Source organism: Macaca nemestrina, chromosome 1 (assembly GCF_043159975.1).
Source record: "Macaca nemestrina isolate mMacNem1 chromosome 1, mMacNem.hap1, whole genome shotgun sequence".
NCBI classification, from domain to species: Eukaryota; Metazoa; Chordata; class Mammalia; order Primates; family Cercopithecidae; genus Macaca; species Macaca nemestrina.
In genome coordinates, this window is record NC_092125.1 from 185181271 (window position 1) to 185208734 (window position 27464).

Here is a 27464-nt window from a genome sequence, read left to right on the forward strand (position 1 = left end):
GGTTAGGCTCTGATATGAGCCCAGTTGATTAGGCTGTAGAAAAAGAATCCTGAGGTCAGGTCTTGTTAAGAATGGAATGCTCTGATATACTTCAAAATGGTTTCTTTCCTCTTCTCCCTGCTGGTGGAAATATGAGGGGATTTTTCTCCAGTATTTATAGTGAGGACCTAGTAGAACTCCAGGAAGTAAAACTTAACAAAAACTTGAGAGCCCAATGATTGGCTGTCTCAGGAGTTTTATCTCTCACACTTGTCCCTACTGAGCCTCCAGCAACCCTTCACTTAGAGTTCAGGCGACCCATGCAGAGTTTCACTAGTGATGCTGGAAGTGCACTCAGGAAGCGGAGGAAAGTCATGACACTACAAGACAAAGTTGAATGCCTTGATATGTACCATACATAGAGGGCCGCAGCTGTGGTTGCATTCCATTTCAGACAGACAATTTATCTTGTAAGCAGACAATATAAACTTATGGTATCAATAAATACGGTACTATAAATGTGTTTTCTCATCCTTAGGATTTTCTTAATAACATTTTCTTTTCTCTAGCTTACTTTATTGAAAGAATACAGTATATAATACATATAGCATAAAATATATGCTAATCAACTATGTTCCTAGTTACGCTTCTGGTCAACAGTAGGCTATGAAGATTTTGGGAAGGAAAAAATTATACATGGATTTTTGATGACACATGTGTTGGTGCCCCTAACGCTCAAGTTGTTCAAGAGTCAATGTACCTCACTGTACTCACCACTCTACTTAAGAAATAGACATAATTTATATTTATAAAAGTATATATTAGGCTGGGCACGGTGGCTCACACCTGTAATCCCAGCACTTTGAAAGGCCGAGGCGGGTGGATCACAAGGTTAGGAGATTGAGACTATCCTGGCCAAACATGGTGAAACCCCGTCTCTACTAAAATACAAAAAAAAAAAGGTAGCCGGGTGTGGTGTGTGTCTGTAGTCCCAGCTACTCAGGAGGCTGAGGCAGGGGAATTGCTTGAGTCCGGGAGGCGGAGCTTGCAGTGAACCAAGATTGTGCCACTGCACTCCAGCCTGGCAACAGAGCGAGACACTGTCTCTAAAAGAAAGAAGTGTACATTATATACTAATATATAAGCATATATATAGTCTACCTAGTGATTACTTTGGCTTTTAGACACTCCCGTGGTAAATTAAGTAATTTTTTGCTATTAATTTATTTAAGGAAATTTTTCTTTAAACTTTTAGATGATACAGCAGTGTTCGAGTTGATACAGCTAGTTCCACCAGGTAATATATATTTATGTAATATATATAATATAATATATCATAAATTGACGTAATATATGATATAATGTATTACATATTGATTATATTCTATTATTTGATAAGGATATAATATAGTGTATTATATACTGATACAGTAAATGGACTTGGGAACTCATGTCAGTGACCTGTTTTTTAACTTTAAAATCTCATCTTCCCAGGCCAGGCATGGTGGCTCATGCCTGTAATCCCAGCACTTTGGGAGGCTGAGGCAGGCGGATCACCCGAGGTCAGGAGTTTGAGACCAGCGTCACCAACATGGTGAAACCCCATCTCTACTAAAAATACAAAAATTATCTGGATGTGGTGGTGGGCATCTGTAATCCCAACTACTCGGGAGGCTGAGACAGGAGAATCACTTGAACCTGGGAGACAGAGGTTGCAGTGAGCCAGGATCATGCCATTGCACTCCAGCCTGGGTGACAGAGTGAGACTCTGTCTCAAAAAAAAAAAAAAAAAAAAAAAAAAAAAAAATCTCATCTTTGCTGCTCTTCCCAAGTTAAGAACAGTGTAAAGTTTCTATTGTTGATCTACTACGTGTAAAATGTCACTAGACCAAAATAATATATACAGAAAGATTGTCATAAATGTCACTTTAATACATTGTTCTAAAATTGAATAGTAGTAATTGAAAATGGAAAATAACTTATCATTCTAAAATATTTTGTGACAGTCATAAAAATTGACTTTTAAGTTTTTGTGATTTTTCTAAAACTATATATTTTTATTGATAAAATAGTTAATTATCATTGTTTTCATGTGTTGCCTATTATTAGGGAAGGGAAGAGAATAAAACCTTACTTATGTAGTAAATGTTACAGTTCCCTGGAGAAGGCAGAGTTAAAATATAGAGGATAGTTTCATTTCTGATATTGATTTCTGTGATTATAGATGACATCTATATTAATCAAATTTTTTTAATGTGAAAAATGGAGTGCTGGCTGGGTGCGGTGGCTCACGGTTGTAATCCCAGCACTTTGTGGGACCAAGGTGGGCAGATCACGAGGTCAGGAGATTGAGACCATCCTGGCCAACATGTTGAAACCCCGTCTCTACTAAAAATACATAGCTGGGCGTGGTGGCACGCGCCTGTAGTCCTAGCTACTCGGGAGGCTGAGGCAGGAGAATCACTTGAACCCAGGGTGGGGTGGAGGTTGCAGTGAGCTGAGATGGCGCCATTGTACTCCAGCCTGGGCAAAAAGAGTGAAACTCTATCTCAAAATAAATAAATAAATACAAACAAACAAACCAATGTGGAGATGGTAACTGACATATAAATGTTGGACCAACTTCATATTTTTGTAGTATGTTTCTGAAAAAGGAAAATGTGTTAATATTTTTAACATATCTTTATTTTAATTTTCCTTTCATAGAAAATAAACATGACCCAAAACAGGTATTTCAATAAGGCATCAGGCAATAGATACATGATACTTGATGATTTTGCTTCTAAATAGAATATTTTGTTATAATTTGAATCATAGGATATCTTTCTTGTAGTGGGTGAAACACTGTCTACATATGACGAAAATACACGGGATTTCATGTTTCCGGGTCCAAACCAAATGTCTGGACATCACGATTCAAACCGCCAGGTTACCATGAGGAGGATTTCTGGCCTTCGAGTAAGTGCTTGCAATTTTCTGAATCAGTTTTTGATGGAAAATCATTGTCAGAAACCACCGCATAGCGCTTGCCATCTTAAATGTGAAGAAGAAATTCAAAGTGTAATTTAGTTTACTTCTTGTTTTTTAGTTTAAATCTTAATTGTTTTAGATTTCAATATGTTACTTAACCATATAAAGATACTTCTTTATAGCAATGTAAAAATGGACTAATACAGTAAATTGGTTATTTAAACATATTAAAATCTAAATGAAAATAATTTAATAAAAGTGCCATTCAAAATTTTTAAAATTTTAATTGATATTCTTCAAATCTGTGTCATCCCCTTCTCTCCCCATCCCCATCCCATCTCTGTCTCTCTGTCTCTTTCTTCTCTTTATTTTTTTCTCTAAGGAATGATAACAAACATTTGAAAAAATACTCAAACTTATTAGTATTCAGAGAAATCCAAGTTAAAAAACCATATGATTTCATTTATATAGCTATAAGATTGGGAAAATTTAATAAATCTGATAAAAGTGAAAAAATTAGAATCTTTTATATGCTGCTATACCATTCGATATGGTTAGGCTCTGTGTCCCCACCCAAATCTCATATTGAATTTTAATCCCTATAATTCTCTTGTGTCAAGGATGGGACCTAGTGAGAGGTGATTGGATCATGGGGGTGGTTTCCCCCATGCTGTTCTCATGATAGCAAGTGAGTTCTCACGAAATCTGATGGTTTTATAAGTGTTTGACATTTCCTGCTGCACATACATTTTCTCTCTCGCCTGCTGCCATGTAAGATGATGTGCTTCTTCCCCTTCCACCGTGATTGTAAGTTTCCTGAGGCCTTCCCAGTCATGCAAAACTGTGAGTCAGTTAAACCTGTTTCCTTATAAATTACCCAGTCTCAGATATTTCTTGATAGCAATATGACAATGGATTAATAGAGTAGATTGGTACTGAGGTAGTGGGGCATTGCTATAAGATACCTGAGAATGTGGAAGTGAATTTGGAACTGGGTAATGGGCAGATGGAGGAACAGTTTGGAGGGCTCAGAAGACAGGTAGATGTGGGAAAGTTTGGAACTTCCTAGAGACTTGCTGATTGGCTTTGACCAAAATGCTGTTAGTGATATAGACAATGAAGTCTAGACAGGGGTTGTCTCAGGTGAAGATGAGAAATTTGTTGGGAACTGGAATAAGGGTGACTCTTCCTATGCTTTAGCAAGGAGACTGGCAGCGTTTTGCCCCTGCTGTAGAGATCTGTGGAACTTTGAACTTGAGAGAGATGATTTAGGGTATCTGGTGGAAGAAATTTCTAAGCATTCAAGATGTGACTTGGGTGCTGTTAAAGGCATTCAGTTTCAAATGGGAAATGGAACATAAATGTTTGGAAAATTTGCAGCCTGACAATGGGATAGAAAAGAAAATTCAATTTTCTGAGTAGAAAATCAAGCCAGCTATAGAAATTTGCAAAAGTAACAAGGAGATGAATGTTAATCACCAAGACAATGGGGAAAATGTCTCCAGGGCATGTCAGAGACCTTTGTGGCAGCTCTTCCCATCACAGGCCTTGAGACCTAGGAGGAAAAAGTGGTTTTGTGGGCCAGGCCCAGGGTCCCTGTGCTGTGTGCAGCCTAGGGACTTGGTGCCCTGTGTCTCAGCCATTCCAGCCATGGCTGAAAGGGGCTAACATAGAGCTTGGACTGTGGCTTTAGAGGGTGCAGGCCTCAAGCCTTGGCAGTTTCCATGTGGTGTTGAGCCTGTGAGTGCACAGAAATCAAGAATTGAGGTTTGGGAACTTCCGCTTAGATTTCAGAAGATGTGTGGAAACGCCTGGATGCCCAGGCAGAAATTTGCTGCAGGGGCGAGGTGCTCATGGAGAACCTCTGCTAGGGCAGCCTGGAAGGGAAATGTGGGGTCAGAGCCTCCACACAGAGTCCCTAGGGCAGTGCCTAGAGGAGCTGTGAGAAGAGGGCCACCGTCCCCCAGATCCCAGAATCGTAGATGTACCGACAGCTTGCACCATGTGCCTGGAAAAGCTGCAGACAGTGCCAGCCAGTGAAGGCAGCCAGTAGAGAGGCTGTACCCTGCAAAGCCATGGGGCGGAGCTGCCCAAAACCATGGGAACCCACCTCTTGTATCAGCGTGACCTGGATGTGAGATATGGAGTCAAAGGAGATCATTTTGGAGCTTTAAGATTTGATTGCCCTGCTGGATTTTGGACTTGCATGGGGCCTGTAGCCCCTTTGTTTTGATCAATTTCTCCCATTCGGAATTGTTGTATTTCATCAATGCCTATACCCCCATTGTATCTAGGAAGTAACTAACTTGCTTTTGATTTTACAGGCTCATAAGTGGGAGAGACTTGCCTTGTCTCGATGAAACTTTGGACTGTGGACTTTTGAGTTAATGCTGAAATGAGTTAAGACTTTGGGGGACTGTTGGGAAGGCATGATTGGTTTCAAAATGTGAAGATATGAGATTCGGGAGGGTCCAGGGACTGAATGATGTGGTGTGGTTCTGTATCACTACCCAGATCTCATCTTGCAGCTCCCATAATTCTCACGTGTTATGGGAGGGACCCAGTGGGAGATGATTGAATCATGGGGATGGGTCTTTACCATGCTGTTCTCATGATAGTGAATGGGTCTCGTGAGATCTCATGGTTTAACAAACGGGAATTTCTCTGCACAAGCTCTCTCTTTCCCTGCCACCATCCGTATAAGGTGTGACTTGCTCCTCCCTGCATTCCACCATGTGGAAGTGTAAGTCCAGTAAACCTCTTTCTTTTGTAAGTTGCCCATTCTCAGGTATATCTTTATCAGTACCGTTAAAAATGAATGAATACAGTATCTATCTTAAAGATTTATTATCTCTGATATACTAAGAGCCTTCTTAAGAATGTTCACCTGTTTGTTCATAATAGTGAAAAATGGAAATAATTGATAGGTTAGTAGGAATTTAGATAGATTAGTTGTAAAACATTTATGTAATGGAAGTACATATTCATATACCTAAAATTAAAAGCTGCATCAAGTGACAGCTTACTCTCTATCCTTTACTATAACTTCTTTCAAGTTCTGTGGATGATTTGAAAATATTTTATTGCTGAAAGTAAGTCTTCCATGCAGAGAAACTGAGAGAAGCCCATGCCATTTCAAAAGAGGAAAAGCAAAAATTGTTCAGCTTGAAATAATTTGGATAGACCTTTAAAACTAATTTTGTAAAATATTAGAGTAGTCTGAATAAGGAGAGTGTTGATATATGAACAAATATAGTGAACTAAGTAGTATCTCCTGTAGATTTATGATATGCCCTATTCCAAGAAAAAGCAGCTTCATCTTAATGAAAGTATAAAAGTTGACTAAGTAGCTAGTCTATAAAACTATACTTTATTTGGGGATATTTCAATGTCCATTAGCGAGCTTCTGTACTATGAAAGTCTTCAAAGAGTATTTCAAGATCTGTGTGGAAACATACGATGAACAAATAATCACATTTTAAAATTATGGTCTCTTTAATGTAATTTAAAATTCTGTAGTATACCAATATGGTAATATAAACTCAAGAGTATGGAGCATTAACAGGGATTTACTTTTCATCATTTAATTTGAGTTACTTTTGCATTTATTTGGAAGATGATGGATTATTAAAACAAAAATATATAAAAATTAGGACTTTTAGGAATGGCAGTTTGAAGAGATTGAGAGTTCTTATAAAACTAGACAAAATTTTCACAAACAACAAATTCAGGATACTGGAAACTGACAAAGTAAGACAAATGAAGAAGTTTTCATGCTTGAAAAACTGCTAAAGCTTTGGGAAAAACTGGCGAGAGTACTAACATTCTTGCCTGGGGTGCTGTTATATTCTGTTTGGTAATTGAGAACTAGAGTTTTATCTATTCTGGAGCTAGGTGCAAAAATCAGCAGCTTAGCTACCAGGGGGAACAGAATCACTTTTGGGCAGTGGCACAAATAGTATGTCTTTGCCAGCTAACTGTCGTGGATTCAGTTGGAGCAGATGAAGAAACCCCACAGCTTTGCTAGGCAGAGCTCTAACTGGGGCAAAGATTACCTGCCAGAAAGTTGACAGGGAGGTCCTGGGAGTAAGGTAACAATAAAGGGCTGAGATAAACTCTCCACCTATTCTTGGCTGACTGTGAAACTGCCTGTCAAGGGGAGACAGTGAAAGTCCAGCCAAAAGTGAAAGCCAAGGGAGACTGAAGTCCTGGCTGCAATTTTGAATGATTTCCTAATCTACACACAAGTCATCAGTAGAGGGTAGGACTCCTATGGGTTCATTGCATGACCACTTACCTATGCATATGCAGGTGAGATTCCTAGAAAGAATCAAAGAATAAAAATACATAGAACATATATAAACTGAACACCAAATTGGCAGTTCTAAATCTAGCCATATCTATCATTATATTTAAATACGAATAGGAAAAATGCTTCAATCAGTAGTTTGTTGCCCTGGCAGAAAACAATGCACTCCTTCTGGGAATTCTTGTGATTCTGCATAATCATCTGTAAGTCCCAGGCTATCCTCCTGAAGCCTTTACTATGGCAAGGATTCAGACAATTTTGGGATTAAATTCTGGCACTTTGATGGATGAACTGAGTAACCTTTGGCAAAGCACCATAACATGGAGATATCATGGGGTTTTTGGGTGGATTAGTGTAAACTTGTAAATGGTTATAGCAGTGTCTGGCAAGTAAACACTCAATAAATGTTAGTGGTAGGATGATAGCCATGAATATCACGATGGTGAGGATGGAGTAGTGATGATGATAATATCTCCTGTTCTAGAATGTGAACTCTATAAAAACAGAATCTTTGACTTTCTCATCTTTGAATTTAACTCTTAACACAGTACCTTGCCTGGAGTAGGTACTTAATACATGTCTCTTGATTAAATTGAATGAATGAATTGCATCTTGTTGTAGACTTCATAGATGAACTGACATTTCAAATGGTGTGATGATTAATTTTATGTGTCAGTTTGGCTAGATTATGGTGCCCAGTTATTTGATCAAACACAAGTCTAGATGTTATTCTAAGAAGTATTTGATAGTTGTGATTAGTATTTACAATCACTTGACTTTAAATAAAGGAGATAACTTTTGAGATTACTTTGGCAATTTGAGTGGGCCTCATCTAATAAATTGAAGACCTGAGGAGGAAAAGCTGAGGTTTACTGATGAACAAGGGATTCTTTTGTTTTGTTTTGTTTTTGAGTCAGAGTCTTTCTTTGTCACCCAGGCTGGAGTGCAGTTGCAAGATCATGGCTTATTGCAGCCTTGACCTCCTGGGCTCAAACAGGAATGTCTATAGTGATTGTCCTGTCCCTGCTGCACATGTGCACCTTGGGCATGTGTGAGGCAGATAACTTTTCTCTTTAGGTCATATGTCTTCTGATTGTGAGAAACTGTATTTTAGGAGCTGTACATAAAGAACTACACCTCAGCAGCCTTATCTATACCAGGATTTTATTTAGATGCCAACATCCTGGATTTCAGGCTGAAGTTGTACAAGGATGAGATTTTAATTCCTTTCTTTCTTTTTTTTTTTTTTTTTGGTGGAGCATGAATGTATTTTGCATGTGAGAGAAATGTAAGTTATTTGTGGTCAGAGAGCAGACTTGTGGTTTTAAATCTGTGCACAAAGCTTTTGCTACTCCTTCATTGAAAAGGTAGCATAACTACTCTGTCCTTGAGTTTGGATTATAGTTAGTGAGTCTAATGAATAGAATGTGGTAGGGGTGACAGTGTTAGATTCTGAGACTACATCATTGTGGCTTCCTTCTTGCTTTGCTCTTGGATCATCCACTTTGATTAACTAGAGCTGCATCATGAGGACACTCAGTAGCTCTTTGGAGAGGTTTATGAGTTGCTGAATGTTCTTGCCAAAAGCTAGAAAGGAACTGAGGCTTCCAGCCAACAGCCCTGTGAATGAACCTTCTTGAGAAGCAGATTTTCAAGCTCCAGTCAAGTTTTCAGTTGACTGCAGCCTAAATGACATCTTGACCACAATTTCATGAGAAATTTCAGCACAGAAACACATAGCTCAACCTATCTCAGATTTCTGACCCATAGAAATTACGTGAGATAATAAATGTATACTGATGCTTTAAACCACTAAGTTTCAAGGTAATTTGTTTTGTAGTACTAGGTAATTAACAAGTAGATATAGTGGATATCACTATTAAGATATGGTTGTAGAAGAACACACATTGAAAAATGTAGCCTAACTACTCTTCTTGAGTGTAGACTGTAGTGATTCTAATGAATAGAATGTGGTAAGAATGACAGTGTTAGATTTTCGAGACTACATCAGTTCAGTCAATTGTTAGGCAACTCCGATTTACCTTTTCTTTTAACATGTATGATGTTTTTAAACTTAGCTGGTCACAGACTTGATTTGTTGAGGCCAAATGTAGGTATTGAATCACAATTGCTTTTGCACCGACCTAATACTTTGGTCAGTGTCTGATTTTTACTGTATTAGAATGAAACTGCCCTGTCCATAGACTGTATTCTTTAATGTTTTGGTGAATGTGTAATTGTGTGCTTCCAAATATTTTTACAGATACTTTGTGACTGTCCTTTCGAATTTTACCATTTATCTCTGTTTATTTCAAACAGTGTTCAAGGTGGTGATTGAAATGTTAGAAATATAAGCCACATTCATTTCTAGATATGAATGTAAGATACATTATAGGAAAAAATGTTGGCAGAATTAGTAGAGACTTATCTTTTCTATTTTCAAGAACTATATGCCCAGGAGCTGGGTTTTTTGTTTTTGTGTTTTTAAAATTTTAATGGACAGGCCAGACCCAGTGGCTCATGCCTGTAATTCCAGTGCTTTGGGAGGCTGAGGCTGGAGGACTGCTTGAGGCCAGGAGTTTGACACCAGCCTGCATGACATAGTGAGATCCTGTATCTACAAAATAATGAAAAAATTAGCTGAATGCGGTGGTGTGTCCTGTAGTCCTAGCTGCTTGGAAGGCTGAGGGGAAAGGATCACTTAAGTCCAAGAGTTAGAGTCTGCAGTGAGCTGTGATGGCACCACTATACTCCAGAGACCTTGTCTCTAAGAAAAAAAATTAATTGAGAAATACAAATTGTATATATTTATGATATACAACATGATGTTTGATATATGTATACATTGTGCAATGGCTAAATCAAGCTAACATTTGTTTCTTGACTATATAGTTGAATATGTCTTAAGTTGTAAAAGTAAAAAGCTGAAATTTATTAAGTATGTTTATATATTTATGACTATAATATGTCATAGTTTAAAAATTTAAAACAATTTGACAGGGAAATACTTAAAAATGAAAAAATAGACTAATTATTTTATAAAAGTAATATAATCACTCATAATGGAATCATCAGCAGAGACACTGTTACTTGCTAACATTTAGCCATTACTATGTTGTCTTTATCTTTAATAAAGAGTTCAAACTAACAGTGAAACAGCTGAACTTTGACAGGTGTTTGTTACTTCAGGTCATATTCTTATCATTAATAATTATTTCTATTTAAATGGAAATGTCTAATAATACCCTCTTTTTTCTTCTCAGGGAAGTTCTCCAAAGCTGGAATTTTCTACAACTTCAGTGATTACTGAATGTCTGATAAGTTCAAGGAAATGCCGCACTCAGGTTAAAATTATTTATATAAAGTATTTAATGGTTTAATTTATTTGGTCATATTTGTGGCCTTTTGGCAAGTGTTACTTATTTTGGCTGCAGCTCTTTTCACTTTTTGGGGCGTCAATTTTTAGTTGAAGTAAAACAATATAGGTATTTAACAGTTTGGTTACATCTTAGTAAATGTGAGAATGAAAAGCTTGGTATGTATGATAGAGGATGTTATCATGTGATTATTATTACTACTGTTTTTTTTACTTCTTGGACCTTTTGATTTTAGTGCACAGAAATCAAGCTACCATAAAGATGTTAGGATCAAGTAATCTCACAGAGATCTAGGCTTCTTGAAATGTTATGGAAGTTACAGGTTACTGCCAAAGGTTCAAAGGATACCTTTTTTAGCAGATGTTACCAGAGTTATCAGACTGGGATACTGGTGTTTAGTGAGTATGGTTTCTTGACTGTCTCTGATTTCTTGAGGGACTGTTGCTCAGTTTGGTGGCCATACTGGTACTGCCAGATCAAGAGTATCTTGAACATTCCAGCCTAAGGATCATCTGTGTCTTTGAAAAAAGCCTTTAGTAAGCTGAGATATCTGGATCTAATACTCCATTTGTCTGACTTCTTGTTTTTCCTTTTTTTATATTTTTGAGACAGGGTCTCACTCTCTTGCCCAGGGTGGAGTGCAGTGGCATGCAGCTTTGATTTCCCGGGCTTAAGCGATCCTTCTGCATCAGTCCTGTTAGTAGCTGGGACTTTAGGTGCATGCCACCATATGCGGCTAACTTTTGTATTTTTTTGAGATAGAATTTGCCATGCTGCCCAGGCTGGTCTTGAACTCCAGGGCTCAAGCAATCTGTCCACCTTGGCCTCCCAAAATGCTGGGATTACAGGTGTGCACTAATGTGCCTAGCCTAGTCTGACTTATTACTGAGTCACCAGGGTGGCTTACTTCCTTGTCCACAGGTTATCTAATAATGTCCAGATATCACTCATGTGCAGTTGCACTGTGATTGGGTAACAGTGACCTATCTATGATGAAGAGCCAATAATATGTATAGCCCAGAGGGCTCAAAAAGGGCAGGACTGGGCTTATTATGGAAGGAGTGGATTGTTCATTCACTGCATTATCAGTATTCAAGAAAATTTGCTGAGGATGATAACTGTGACTTAAGCCAAGAAAGGTAAAATATAGAATTATTGAGGGGAACATTCTTATTTTATTTAGAAAGATATTTAATAATTCAGAGTCAGGCTGTAGTTATTTATCTTTTAGATGCAAGCTGAAACACAGCTTTTAGAGCTCTAAAAACCTATGGTTGCCAAATGCAGAGATATGTTATTGACTTGTTTTAGAGATGTGCACTGTGCACATTGTAAATGGTTAGAAATGCTTTGCCTGGACTCAGTTTTTTTTCATCACACTGGAGTATGTTCTTCCAATAGATGGATAGAGAAGTAATTTTTTCTTTTTAACATTTTGTTTGAAACGTAGCATACACATAGGAAAGTACATACATTCTAAGGGTACAGCTTGGTGAAAGCTGTTTCTGAATGTAAAGCCATTACCCATTTGTAGTTTAATTGTACTTATGAACTAACATTTCCATCTGGAAACTTTTGACAAGACTTTTCCATTTTATTTTTATTTTTATTTTTTTTGACTTGGGATCTTTATTGAACACAGATATGAGAGAAAAGGCATTGGTGTTATTATTTAAGGAAATATGTTTTCTTTAAATATTCTTTCCAGAAACAGTTTTGGGTTCAAATTCCTCATAAGGCTGCTGTAAAAATTAGGGAATATATGCAATATGTCTGGCATGTAACATTATTTAGAATATTGCAGCTGTTACTAATGATATATTTTTTAAAGAAATTAAGACGGGGAGATACAGAAGACAGTAGTTGAAATATGACATAGAAAAAATTACCTGGTAGGCACAACACAATATTCACTTTTACATTAAAATTCTGAATGTTAACACCCTTTGATTGTATTTAAGAAGGTGATAAGTTTACTTTTTAAGGTGAATGTTCATTACAATTAAAGTTTTAATAGCGGTAAAGCAGCATTTTTAGTTTCAAAGACAATAATACAAACTATTTTTACTTTTGAGAGGAGTGAAACTGTAAAAACATGTTTAGGTTTACAAAAATACTTGTAATGATCTTTATTCCTTTTGGCACTTTATTTTCAAATTGGATGTTTTGTCACCAATTGAATGGACTGAAAAATTAAGCATATTACTATGAATTTTCTGGAATAAAACTAGTTTTCATTTCTACTCATTGTTTTTACCTACTGCAAAGTGGAATTCATTATTAAGTAGTTAAATATCAGTAGTAACTTTATGAATATAAATTTGTTAATCTGCTGTATCACATAGCTTTGGTTGTATTACAGACCTCACTAACTTAGTGGCTTAAAACAGCAAATGTTTCTCACAGTTCTGTGGATCTGCTGGTTGATTTTTTTAATCTAGACTGGTTGGCTAGGGATGAATGGTTTAGGATGGCTTTACTCACATGTCTGACAGTGGCAGATGTTTTGCCCAGGGAAGGATCTTAAATTTCTGGTGTTGAACTTGATTTCAGCTGGGATGAGATAGTCCCATCATCTATCAGGCTAAGAATTCCAGCTCATCATGTGGTGGCAGGAAGGTTTTTAGGAATAAGAGAGGATAAGCACTTTTCAAGTCTCTCTCCTTGTGCTACATGTGCTATTTTCCTGTTGTCCAAAGCAAGTCACATGGTCAATCAATTTTATAAATGGTATAACACAGTCACTTTTTAAAAGTTTTACTCGGCATGAACAGGATCCATTAAGGAATAACTAGGTTAGGCAGCATGCATTTGTAGTAAATGCTACGTAATTTATAACTTTCTCTAGTAGTATGCAGTATTAAAAGCTTTAATAAAGAAGATGAGGTTAATTAAGGTTTGATATAATCAGAGGTAAATATGTAAGAAGGAACTTTACAGCATTGCTGAAATGGCTGATGATGAGTTTAGTTGGGTCTGGAGGTAAGAGATACTAAAAATATGTAAAGAACTTGGGGGAAGAGTTCTAGGGACTGAGGAGGTGAGAAGGGTAAGTAACAGATTCAGTGAGTAAGAAGTAGGTTGAAGAAAAGAGGTTTTGGTCAGCAAGGGATTTTAAGAATTGGGATGCAAGGGATCTGCATATTTAGGAAATCCAAGATGGAGTAGAATTAGATAATTAAAGCTGAAAAACAAACTCATGATTCCAAGGTCTTAGAAAGATTCATTGCTTGAATGTTTTAGTAAACTCAAAGGTCATTTTTATTGCTAACATTCCTTGCTTCTGTAAGTCTGTGATGTCATAGAGATGGGTGAAATGGATATGGTAGAAAAATTCTGAATTACTTTTTGAAATCATTGAACAAGGTGGAGAAGGTCCAGAAGCATACCACGAACTATAGAAGAAGGAAAGATGAAGTAATCTGATGCAACTGGTCTGCATGAAATGCATAGACCATTGTCCCAGCTGAAGCTTACTTTTCCAATTAGGAAAATTAATTTTCTTTCCTGTATGTCCACTTAAAAAATTTGACTCTTCTTCATCCTATTCACATTTGTATTTTATTCACTTAGTTACCCTTAGCAAGTAGAGAGGTGTTGAGGAAGTAGAGCAGGAGGTAGGATTGGTGGCTTTTAAAAGTGATTAAAGTTAGGAAGACATTTAAAAATTCTCAGCAGTTCATTTTCTTGAATTAAAAAGCTTCTTATAACTCTGGATAGAGTATCAAATATTATGTTACTTGCTTGGAATCCAACTATTAAGGCATTTATAAGGCAGAGATTATTTGAATAAGATGTAATTCTAACAGTAAAAAAGTTAGAATTATAAAATTTTAGCCTCAAAATTTTTAGACTGCTAACCAGTTTTATTAGAAGATAAAATATATTACTAAGTTGATAATGTTTTTTATGTTTCTAATTTTATAAAAATATGGGACCAGAATTAAGATGATATGTTTATCTGTCATTGTGAGGTTACAGCTTGGAAGGGAGCTTAAAAGTATGTATTGTAATCCAAATAACACATTTCATTAAAATATGTATAGAGTTCTTTATATTTTTGTGTTGTACATATATATATATATAATTATAGCAGAAGAGATGAAACTTATTTTTATAGTTTTATCTTTAAAGATTTTGTAATCAACTAATTTGGCATGTATTTTTAACATTACTAAACATAGTTCTCTTATATAGCCAATTACATGAATATTTAAATATATTTGATAACCAATGTTTGCACTTTTTTAGTATACTGAAAAATAATTTTTTTGACTTTGTTTCTTAAAGTTTTCAAGTGATTAAGTATTGGGCTTTAATTTTTATAAAGTCCTTGTTAGTTGGACTTAAGGAAGTTTGAGACAATGTACTTTAATAACTACTGCAGAAAGAGTTATCTAGGAGAATGTGGATTTGACTTATCACAGGATCAGCACGGATAGGAAGGACTGATCCAGTTGGCTTTGATAGATTTCGTGTGTCTTATTTAAATTACTTTTTAAATTTTTTCCCACCAATAGGAATTTTAAAAATCCCCTTTGACCAAGTTAATTTTTGTTTTTTATGTTTAGGATAAATTTATTTACCATTTGGCTCCAGTTGAAAAATCACATGGCAGACTGCAAAACAGAACATCAAGATCACAAAAGAAAAAATCCAAGTCACCTGAGAGAAGTAAATACTGTATAAATGCAAAAAACTACGAACAGCCTACAATTTCTTCAAAATCACACTCTCCATCTCCCTACACAAAAAGACGCATGTGTGAGCTATCTGAAGACACCAGGCGGCGGCTGGCCCATTTAAATCTGGGACCCTATGAGTTCAAAAAAGAAACAGATAAACCTCCATTTGTGATTAGACATGTATGTGTTCTCTTAAGTATTTCTGTTTGAAACTGATCAGTTTTTCCCCCCAAAAAAAGTTATTCTGAAATATCTTTCAACTTCTAGCTTATATTAATACTTTTCTTTCCTGACTGCAACCCTGGCAGTCTAAGATGGAAATTAATTTAGAATGAAAGAACTTGCGTTTTTTCAGTCTTCAGACCTGACAGAGATCAAGCTGTGTTATGAATGCCATGTTAAATCTCTCAGTACCGGTTTCCTTTCTTCTACAGTAGATATCATCATAACTCTACCAACTGAACTTGGTTGTAATTGGCATTAGTACTGAAATGGCAGAGTAGGGTTTTAAAAGAGAACCAAATATTCTTTATGAAAAGGAAGACCTTCCTTTTTCAAGTTTTAAAATTAAAATGGAAAGTAAGTTTCCTTTCAAATTACATCCCTTGGGTAAGCTTTGTATAATGGATCTTCGAAGCAAATTGTTGTTTGATGGTTATGGGAAGGCCTTTGAAAGTGCAAAAAGTTCATTTAAGGGTAACCTAGTTCTAATCTTTCTGTACTGAATTGTGCTGTTGATATAGTTGAAATTTAGAGTCTTGTGTTTATGTGATTATCAAATAGACTTTGGCTAAATTTAAGGGTTTGGAATCAGAATGTTTAGTAAAGGACTCCCTCAGAATCTTCATAATTTTCTGAACTTTTATAAAGTATTTTTACCTTAAAAGCAATTCTTCACTGAATGCTTTCAAACTCATACAAATATGAATTAATATAATATATATATAATAATACTAAACCTCAAGATTTAAGTGCTGATAGAAGCAAAATAACTTTTTGGGATATCTATAAAAATATTTCTGACTAATTTCTTTAATTCATTTTTTCTAAATTTTAAAATGAATTCATCCAACATGAAAATATGCCCCTTCGGTGGTCTAATAACTTTTTGAACATACACAATCTGAAAGTTCAGATTTTCTTTATGATACCTTTTTAAAACAATTTAAATATTATCTTAAGCAACATTTCATTCCACCTATATTTTGACTGAGTCATTTTTTTAACTCTTAAGTAATAGATTGTTTCATTATAAATGAAAATTTATAGTATAATGGATGCTTTTAAGCGGCAGTATTTTATTGAGGTTGTTGTGACTACTTTTCTCATTTCTACAGAATTTGATTTTAACTTTTGGTCACTTTTTTGTTGTTTGACCAATATTCAGATAATATTTTAGTTGCATATTTGGTGACAGTTTTAGAATGCCTTTAATTTTAAATCTTCCCATAATTACAAATTAAACTGAAAAGAAAGGATATACTATATTTTCATCCGAAGGAATAGTAACATTTTAATTAAAACGCTTATGCACAAAAATAAACTGAAATATTTTAGGGGTGAGCCACATTAAAATTGTTTGGAAAAATAACTGCTTTTGTTTAAATGTTTGTTTTATTATTACTTTTTATGTCAGTGTTTAGAATGGAATAATTCTAATATTGCTTGATACAAACTTTGAAATTTGTATTTAAATGGTTTCCCTCCCTAGCTTTTCAATAAGCAGAAATGCCTACTCCTAAGTCTGTACTTAGAAAATTGCTTACATTATTAAATAGGAAAGTGAATTTTCCAATTGTATTTATAAACATAGAGTTTTTTTTTTTCTCCATATCCATTCATGGTTTTAGAAGCAGTTAGCAAATTGGTAACCAAACACAATTTTAACTTAATATATGCATATGCAAAATGTAACACTTTCAGGAAAGACATTGTAGTGAATGTACATGGTAATCTACATTGTAAGATTACTTTTATGAAAAGTAATCTTAAAGAATAAGGAAACAGTCTTAAGAAATCAATTCACATGCTTCCAAGATTCTTTCATCTTAAAGATAAGGAAACAGTTTTAAGAAATCAATTAGCATGCTTCTGAAGAAACTGGTGCAATTATCCTAGAGGAGTAAAACAGCCTTTTTATTTTTCATTTATGCAGAATAAGATCTTTTCTTTTTCTACTGTGGTAAAATACACATAAATTTACCATTTCAGATTTAAACTGTACATTCAGTTGTTTTAAGGATGTTCACAGTGTTACGCAGCTATCTGGTTCCAGAACTTCTTCGTCTCCTAAATGGAAACTCTGTACTCATTAAGTATTCACTCCCCATTCCTTCCTTCCCATAGTCTTGGCAACCACTAATCTGCTTTCTGTCTCTATGAATTTGCCTATAAATAGAATTATAAATAGAATTATACAACATTTCATATAAATAGAATTATATAACATTTGGCCTTTTGTGTCTGGCTTTTTTCACTTAGCACAGTGTTTTTGAGGTTCATCCATGTTGCATATATCAGTGCTTGATTCCTTTTTATGGCTTAATTATATCCTGTTGTAAGGCTATATACCACATTTTACCCATTGTGTGGGTTGTCTTTTTTAAAAAAATTGTTTTTTTAAATTGTGGTTATATATATTATAAAATTTACCGTTTTAACCATCTTTGAGTGTGTAGTTTAGAGACATCAAGTATATTCATGTTGTTATACAACCATGCCACCATCTATCTCTAGAACTTTTTTCATCTTGCTAAACTGAAACTCTGTGCCCATTAAGCAATAACTTTACATTCCTGTCTCCCCAACACGTGACAACCACTACCATTCTACAATTTCTATGAATTTGACTACTCTTGATACCTCATATAAGTGTGATTATATATCCTGTGTCCTATTTTGATTGGCTTATTTAACTTAGTATAATATTCATAAAGGTTCATCTATGTTATAGCATATGTGAGAATCTCCCTTTTACAGTTGAATAATATTTTCTTATATGTATATACTACATTTGTTTGTTCATTCTCCTCTTGATAGACACTTGGTTTGCTTCCATCTTTTGGATATTATGAGTAATGTTGCTGTGTCACAATGTGTACAGTGTGAATAATGCTGCTGTAAACATAGGTGTACAAATATATTTTTGAGGCCCTGCTTTCAACTCTTTTGTGTATATACCTAGATGAAAAATTGCTGAGTCATATCGTAATTCTGTTTTAAATTGTTTGAGACCCTGACATAGTGTTTTTTATAGCAGGTGTACCATTTTGCACTGCACACCAACAAATTGCAAGTGTTCTTCTCCAACACTTTATTTTCATAGTAGCCATCCTAATGGGTATGTCACTATGATTTTGTGGTATCTCAAAATTACAGTGAAGTAGTATCTCACTATGATTTTGATTTCTGTCTCCTTAATGATTAGCAATGTTGAATTTTTTCTTTTCATGTTCTTTTTTTTTTTTTTTTTTTGAGACGGAGTCTTGCTCTGTCGCCCAGGCTGGAGTGCAGTGGCCGGATCTCAGCTCACTGCAAGCTCCACCTTCCGGGTTTACGCCATTCTCCTGCCTCAGCTTCCGGAGTAGCTGGGACTACAGGCACCCGCCACCTCGCCCGGCTAGTTTTTTGTATTTTTTTAGTAGAGACGGGGTTTCACCGGGTTAGCCAGGATGGTCTCGATCTCCTGACCTCGTGATCCGCCTGTCTCGGCCTCCCAAAGTGCTGGGATTACAGGCTTGAGCCACCGCGCCCAGCCCTTTTCATGTTCTTATTGGCCATTTGTATAACTTCTTTGGATAAATGTCTATTCAAGTTCATTTTTAAATCTATTTGTTTTTGTTATTGAGTTGTAGGGGTTCTTTATTCCAGTTAATAACCCCTTATCAGATAAATGATTTGTAAATATTGTCGCTGATTCAATGGGTTGCCGTTTCATTCTGTTGATATTACTTTTTGATGCACAAAAATTTTAAATTTTGATGAATAGGAATTTTTTTTTACACATTTGTATCATTATTTTTACTTTTTGTTAGGAAATGTGGTTAACTATTATTATATTAAGCTATAGATCACTGAGCATGCTGGGCTCTGAAAGCAGCCAAGTAAAGACACTGTTTGAATTAAAAATGTGCATGCTAAGGAGATAAGCAAATGACTAGACTTTTAAAAATATGGCAAAGTATATTGCTCTTTTTTTAACCTTGTTAAAAAAAGCAAACTAGGCACTGGAGTAATAAACATTTCAATTCCAAGTCTGTTTATTTTAAAGTAAGCACATATATATAATTAAAAATTTTTGAAGTTAAATTTCAATTTTATTTTGCAACGAACAACAAAATACTTGAATAAACTTTTTGGAACATGCCTGACTCTCATGGGCACCATCATATTTCCCTGATTATGTATGCTCTCTGTACCCTAGTAGTTTTTCTGGTGCCATGAGATTGAAAGTGTAGGAATGTTTCAACTCTCTTTTACATAAAAATTCTGCTTCCTCTAGGTTGATCCCCCAAGTCCCAGGGCTGATACTTTATTTGGATCTTCTGGCAGAGACTGTGAAAGAGATGGATGGTCAAGGGTGCACAATGGTAAGCTAGAAGTTTTCTTTATTCATTGCCGTAGTTGCCTGAGCTACAATCAAGCTTTTAATTTGGCATCAATTAACAAAAACAGAATCTTTGTTACATTATTGGATAATATTGTATAATGTAGCTTTTTACAACTTGTGGTGCACCCATATAGTTACTCTCTAAAATATTAGGATTTCTGTGCTACTATAATCATTTCTTACCTTGAGATTTAGAATATATATATTAACATGTTAAAAAATGTGATATATTCTAGTAAAAAATGACTTGATTACTTTTACTCAACATTTTATAAACTTAACTGTGGAACCCTTTTCTCACCAAGTAATTTTAACTATGTTGATAAGAATGGTTTTTCATCTGTAGCCCTAGCAGTCCTATGGTTAGATAAGTTGCTTCTTAAGTTCAATATGAATATAATTTTTGTGAAGAAGGTTAAATAGTATTGTATAATTAAGGGTATTGAGTGTTAATATCTGTAGACATTGGCTAGTGAGTTCAATAAGTATTCCCTAGCAGCCTTTAAAGTTAATTTAGTACATACTAATAAAGTCATAGAGGAAGAAAAAGGAGATTGAGCGAAAAAAAATAGAATCATTAATAGAATCATTACATTGAGTGAGCTTCATCTCTATTTCTAACATGTTGTGTGTAATCTCTTATTTTTTTAGTGATGAAATTAAACATTCTTTTCTGAAAACATGCAGAGTTCGTGCTTGTTTTTGTTTTTTAGCACTAGCAGGGAGATAGATGTGATAATCAGCAAGTCTTTTATATCCACAATAGCAGATTATGTGAAATTAGAAACAGATGTTACACACTGTTCTCTCTCTTGGAAGAAGCTTATGGACACGGAAAATGAGCTTTAGGAACAAGCCAATGTAAAGTAACTTTAATGTAGATGTTTCTTTGGAAGATTTTTTGGGAACACTTAAGCATCTGATTTTTCTTGACAGTTACATATTTGCCAGCAGAACTGTTGTAATTTCTAATAACTTTTAATCAAAGCAGTCAGCTGCCTATATGTAGAGGTATAATCAGAGAGGTCAATAATGACTTGTTGTTTTCTTTTAACTTTTTATTTTGACATAATTTCAGACTTACAGAAAAGTAATAGTAGTACAAAGAATTGCCATATAGCTTTCACTCAGAATCCATAAACAATAATATTTGCTTTTTCTTTCTCTTTTTCTCTTTCCTCTGTCTGTGTATGAGTCTGTGTATAGATTTTTTTTGACAGGAATATTATTATGGACTGAATTTGTATGCCCTAAAAGTTCATATGTTGAAGGCCTAGCCCCTAATATGGTGGTTTAGAGATGGAGGCTTTGGGAGTGATTAGGTTTAGATGAGGTCCTGAGAATGGGGCCTTCATAATGACATTATTGTCCTTACAAACAAATACACCAGAGAACTTGTTCTCTCCTTCTCTCGCTGCCATTTGAGGACCCAACTAGAAGGCAGCCATCTACAAGAGAGGAAGAGAGAACTTACCAGAACCTGACCATGCTGACACTCTGATTTCTAATTTTCAGTCCTCAGAACTGTGAGAAATAAAATTCTGTTGTTTAAGCTACCCAGTCCATGATATTTTGTTATGGTAGCCTGAACAGATTAATTCAGACAATATTTTATATGATTAACACCAGTTAATTAACAATGTAGCAGATTAACAATGATATAATATTAACTGATCTATAAAGCTAAATCAGATTTTGCCAGTTGTCCTAATAATATCTTCATAGCAAAAGAAATATCATCATATATAGCATTCAGTTGCCATGCCTCTTTTGTTTTCCTTAATATGGATTAGTTCCTTAGTCTTTCATTGTGCTTAATGACATTGATAATTTTGAAGAGCATAAGCCAGCTATTTTGTAGAATGTTCCTCAATTTGGGTTTGTTTGATTTTTCCTCATGATTAGATTCAGATTATTTATTTTCCCCCAGAATACAACAGAAGTGATGTGTTACTCTCAGTGCATCACACCAGGAGGTATGTGGTGTTTCTGTACTACTGGGGATGTTCATTTTAGTCATTTGATTAAGATGGATGTGCTGGTTTTCTCCATCAAAAAGGTGCTATTTCTGTCTTTTGTAATTGTACGGAAATACTTTGAAATTATGTAATATCCTATTATACCTCAACTTTGACTCCTTTAGCATATATTGATGACTGTTGCCTGAAACAATTTCTTATTCTGATTTTTGCCAAATAGTGATTTTTTAAAAATTCTATTCCTCTTTGTACATTTAAGAGCTGGATTTCTAGAGCTTTTCCTTCTTGCGTTTCTGACCTTAATGTCCCCCCCCCCACCCTTTTTTTTTTAAACGACATTTTTCCTCCTGGCTGACAGCTGAGCAGTTCCTGAACTTTTGGGTTGTCATCAACCATTTAAATACATATGGGGATTTCTTATGGTAGGACCTCTTACACTTAATGAATTTTCACTTTTGATTTTACTGTAATAGAAATTCTTCTTGAACATTTTCTTGCAAATTATCTTGCCTAATATTTATTTTTTATAGGATGCCATTTTCACCAACATTACTGCTTTAGTTCTCAAAATAATCACGTGAAGATGGATTTAATTATATTTGAGAAAAAACGGCAGCGGTTTAGAGAAGTTATGTGACTTGATAGTTACAAATCTAGAATCCAGGTCTTCTAGCTTCTAGCTCCTTCTTTTCTACCAGTCTCATACTACTTTCTCTACTTTCATTAAGGTATATTTTTTAAAATAAAAATTTCAAGCACATTGTATCTGTTACTGCCATGTTATATAATTCTAATTGCAATTTGTGCAGTCCTTTTGAAGAAACTCAGTATCTCTTGTAATGTGATGCTTTTTGTAAGCTTTATCTAGTTATTTTTGTATTTGAAGAGGAAATCAAGGACATCCATCCTGGCCTCTTTTTACATTTTGCTTAGGAATTTAGGAAATATGTTAGACTCTCTCTCTCCTCTTAGAGGAACCTTCTTTTCTTCTCATCTTTTGAAGATTCTTTTATGAGTCTCATTTCTTTGTAAAATCGTAATATTTTATGAACTTCCATTAATCCCTTATCAGATGATTAACTGTCACAAAGTAAAATAGAAATAACATTTCAAATCCCAATATGTCATATCTTGAGTAGACAACAGTAACTGGTAATGTTTTAATATTTTCTGAATAAAATGGCATGTAGTCATCATGTATATCCTCATTAGTAAATATCTCATTAATTTCTGTTTGCTTTTAAACATGTCCCTCTTGTTTGAATTTCTTATGGATGAAGAAACCTGAGGTTTAAAGAAGGATAGTAAGTTGCATGAAGTCATACACACAAGATTTGACCTATTTCTTTTTTTTCTTCCTACTTTTCTAAATGATTATGTCCATCTCAAGTTTCTTTACCTTTAGGAAATTTTTCCTGATTGCCTTACCTTGAGAGATTACTCTCTGGTATAACTGTTTAATATTATAATTGTTATACCATTCTGACTTAGTTTGTTCTTTATACTGCTGTTGTTCAACTTTGGTTATAACTTAACCAAAACAGATTATAATTACTTCATAGCCATGGGCCCTGGTTTTCATCTCCTTTATTTCTTACATTTGAAATACAGTTTGTGACTAATTGGTGGTGAGGGTGATTAAATATGAACACTGGGAAACCTCAGATCAAAGTAATAGATTAATTTGTAGAAATAAAATTATAAACTTGTGCAAATCAGGGTAAGTTTATAAATGGTTTGTGGAATGCAGAAGCCATACAAATGCTTTAACATACAGAAACTTTTAATATAATGCTAGCTTCCAGGAAATACATACTATTTCCAGAAATTATTACCTTAATTTTCAGAGTTAGCATATCCTTGTCCTTATTTTTTGAGACAGGGTCTTGCTTTGTCATTCAGGCTGGAGTGTGTAATGTAACATGGCTTACTGCAGCCTCGACCTCCCTGGTTCAAATGATCTTCCCACCTTAACTGTCTTAGTAGCTGGGACTACAGGCATGCATGCACCACCATGCCCAGCTAATTTTTGGGGAGTTTTTTTGGCTGTAGAGTGTTGCCCAGGCTGGTCTTGAACTCCTAAACTCAGGAGATCCTCCTGCTTTAGTCTCCCAAAGTGCTGGGATTACAGGTATGAGGCACCGTGTCCAGATGTCCTTCTCATTTTTTTTTCAGCTACTTGTGATCATGCTATATATTAGACTTGTACAGAAGAGAAGTTGGACTGTGAATTTATTCTTATTTTTAATTTTTGAAAAGCATTTGAAGTAAATCGAATCTTACTGACATTATGTGGAGAAGTTGACATCGTGTAAAAGACATTAATATTTCAGCTGATTTCTGGTATGGCTCAGGGCACCTAGAAAATATCTTGTACCATAAAAAATTCTGAAGGATTTGCTGAATACAGACTACTATAGGTCTTTGTTTTCTGGATAAGGTGGTTTGGGAAGGTAAAATATAGAACCATAGAATGCTTTTGAGTGATATGTGTGAGTGAGAGTAGAATTTTATGGTTCTGATTTTCTGTTTTAAAAATTGATACATAACATTTTACATATTTATTGGGTACATGTGATATTTTGTTACGTTGTGTGGAATGTGTCATGATCAAGGAAGAGTGGTTAAATTGTCTACCACTTTGTGTATTTGTCATTTCTTTATGTTAGGAACAATTTAAGTCCTCTTTTCCAGCTACTTTGAAATATATAATACATTGTTGTTAACAATAGTTACTATGCTCCCCTTTGACAACAGAATATACCTATTTTCTAATCTTATGTTTGTACCTGTTAAGCTACTGCTCTTTGTCATCCCCCACTACCAACCTACCCTTCCCAGCCTCTAGTATTGATTATTCTATTTTCTATGAGAGAATATTTTTAGCTTCCTCATATGAGAACATGCAATATTTGGCTTTATTCCCTGATTTATTGCCCTTGAAACAGTGACCCCCCTAGTTCCATTCATGTTGCTGCAAATGACATGATACCATTACTTTTATGCCCTAATTACTATATTATTCCATTGTGTATATATATACCTTTTCTTTATCCATTCATCTATTGATAAACAGTTAGGTTGATTCCATGTTTTGGCGACTGTGAATAGTGCTGCAATATCTCTTCAATATACTGATTTCCTTTCCTTTGGATGAATACCCAGTAGTGAGATTTCTGACTGTATGGTAGTTCTATTTTTAGTTTTACATTCAAGTTTATGATTGATATGTGTGGTTTTGTTCCTGCCATATTGTTATTTTCCGGTGGTTTTCTATATTCTTTTGTCCTTTCTTTTTCTCTTATTGTTTGTCATTGTGGTTTGGTGGTTATCTGTGGTTATACCGTGAGTCCTTTCTCTTTCTCATTTGTGTGTTTGCTTTATCATTGAGTTTTGTATTTTCATGTGTTTTCAAGATGGTAAAGGTCGTTCTTTTGCTTTCAGGTTTAGAGTTCCCTTGATCACATCTTGTAGGCTGGCTTACTGGTGATGAATTCCCTCAGCTTTTACTTACCTGGGAAATACTTTATTTTTCCTAAATTTATGAAAGATTTTTTTTTTGGATATGTTAATAGTGAGTGTCCTTGGCTGGCAGATTTTTTTCTTTCAGCATTTTGAATTTATTATCCCATTCCTGGTCTGTAAGGTTTCTACTTAGAAATCTGCTGTTAGTCTAATGGGGGTTTCTTTATAGGTGATTAGTCACTTTTCTGTTATTCAGGATTCTTTTTTTGTCATTGACTTTAGACATTTTGGCTGTAATATTCCATGAGAAAGACTTTTTGTGTTGTATCTGCTTAGGGATTACTGGTCCCCCTGCATCTGAATGTCTAGTCTCTTGATAGACTTCAGAAGTTTTTATTTATTATATCATCAGTTTTTGGAACTCTTATATTCTCTTCCTTTGGGGATACAGATGATTAGTATATTTGGTCGCTTTACGGTGTCCCATAGATCACAAAGGCTTTGTTTATTTTTTATTTCTTATTTTTGCCTGACTGGGTTATTTCAAAAGATCTATCTCCAAGTTCTGACATCTGGTTCTTATGCTTGGTTTAGTCTATTGTTGATGCTTTCAAATGTATTTTGTAGGCCAGGCACAATGGCTTATACCTGTAATCCCAGCACTTTGGGAGGCCGAGGCAGGTGGATCACTTGAGGCCAGGACTTCGAGACCAGCCTGGCCAACATGGTGAAACCCCGTCTCTACTAAAAATAGCTACTCGGGAGACTGAGGCAGGAGAGTTGCTTGAATCCAGGAGACAGAGATTGCAGTGAGCAAAGATCACACTCCAGCCTGCACTCCAGCCTGGGCAGCAAGAGCAAAACTCCGTCTCCAAAAAAAAAAAAAAAAAAATTAGTTGGGCGTGGTGGCACATGCCTGTAATCCTAGCTACTCCGGAGACTGAGGCAGGAGAAGCGCTTGAACCCAGTAGGCAGAGGTTGCATTGAGCCAAAATCGTGCCACTGCACTCCAGCCTGGGTGGCAGAGTGAGACCCTATCTCAAAAAAAAAAAAAAATATCAAATGTATTTTGTAGTTCAGTCAGTTAATTCATCTCCAGAATTTCTGTTTGGTTCTTTTTTTGTGATATATATCTCCTTGGTAAAAGTTTCATTCATGCCCTGCATTGTTTTTCTGATTCCTTTATATTGTTTTTCAGAATGCCTTGTATCTCACTGAGTGTCTTTAGAATCAATAATTTAAATTCTTTTTCCGGGATTTCATGACTTTCTTTTTGATTGGGATCTGTTTCTGGAGGATTATTTTGTTAGTTTGGAGGTGTCATATTTTCTTGCTTTTCATTTTTTCTTTGTCCTTATATTGATATCTGAACATCTGGTATATCAGTTGTTTGTTCCAGTTTTTTGAATTTGCTTTTGTATGGGGGGACTTTTTCCTGAAGATGAGTCATCATTACTGGTTGGGTAGGGCACTTTGGCCTTTTTCTGGGTGCATGCACTGGTGTAGTCTTTGTGTGATTTTTTTGTTGTTGTTGTTGTTGTTTATAAACAGCATCAGTGGTATCTGAGATTTGCTCATTGGCTTAGTGTGTAATTATTAGTGGAGGCTGTGTTCTAGTTTTGTTGAGGACTGGGACCCTAGATAGTCTAGTCTTTGGATTGCAATGATGGCAGTAGTGAGCTGACCATTCCTGTCCTTGGGCTCCAGAGTGGTGTGCACTGGCAGCAATTTTAGCTGGTCCTGGTGGACTGATTCATGGCCTCTAGTTGGCCTACTCAGATGCTGGTAGTAGCCATCATGGGCCAGGCAGATGGGCAGGTTTGCAAGCCCCTGGGTAGCCAGTGTGGCATGAGTGATGACTGTGACAGTGGCAGGATGACCCTCTGGGTCCCAAGCGGTGCACACTGTTTTTGGCAATGGCTGAGATCATCTAGGTGTGCCAGTCTCCCGGCTTGAAGGTGGTGTATACAGGTACATGCCAGCTCTGGTGGTAGTGGCTGTGAGTGTAGGCCCAATCTCATTCCCTGGGGAGGAGCATTCAGGTGCCAATAGTGGTGGACTGGGCTGGGCAGTCTTCTGGCCCTCAAACTG

At 35.6% G+C, this 27464-nt stretch overlaps 1 protein-coding gene across 3 annotated transcripts in view; it reads left to right on the forward strand.

The window, feature by feature from the left end:
* The window catches only part of LOC105495016 (spermatogenesis associated 6), a 170283-nt gene that overhangs the window by 56086 nt on the left and 86733 nt on the right, over positions 1–27464 (forward strand). For all 3 annotated transcript variants that reach the window (XM_011764140.3, XM_011764141.3, XM_011764142.3), the window contains exons 4-8: positions 1235–1276; positions 2813–2937; positions 10522–10602; positions 15207–15500; positions 19822–19909. In XM_011764140.3, coding sequence (XP_011762442.1) covers positions 1235–1276; positions 2813–2937; positions 10522–10602; positions 15207–15500; positions 19822–19909 — 630 coding nt within the window. The remainder of the gene's footprint in view (positions 1–1234; positions 1277–2812; positions 2938–10521; positions 10603–15206; positions 15501–19821; positions 19910–27464) is intronic.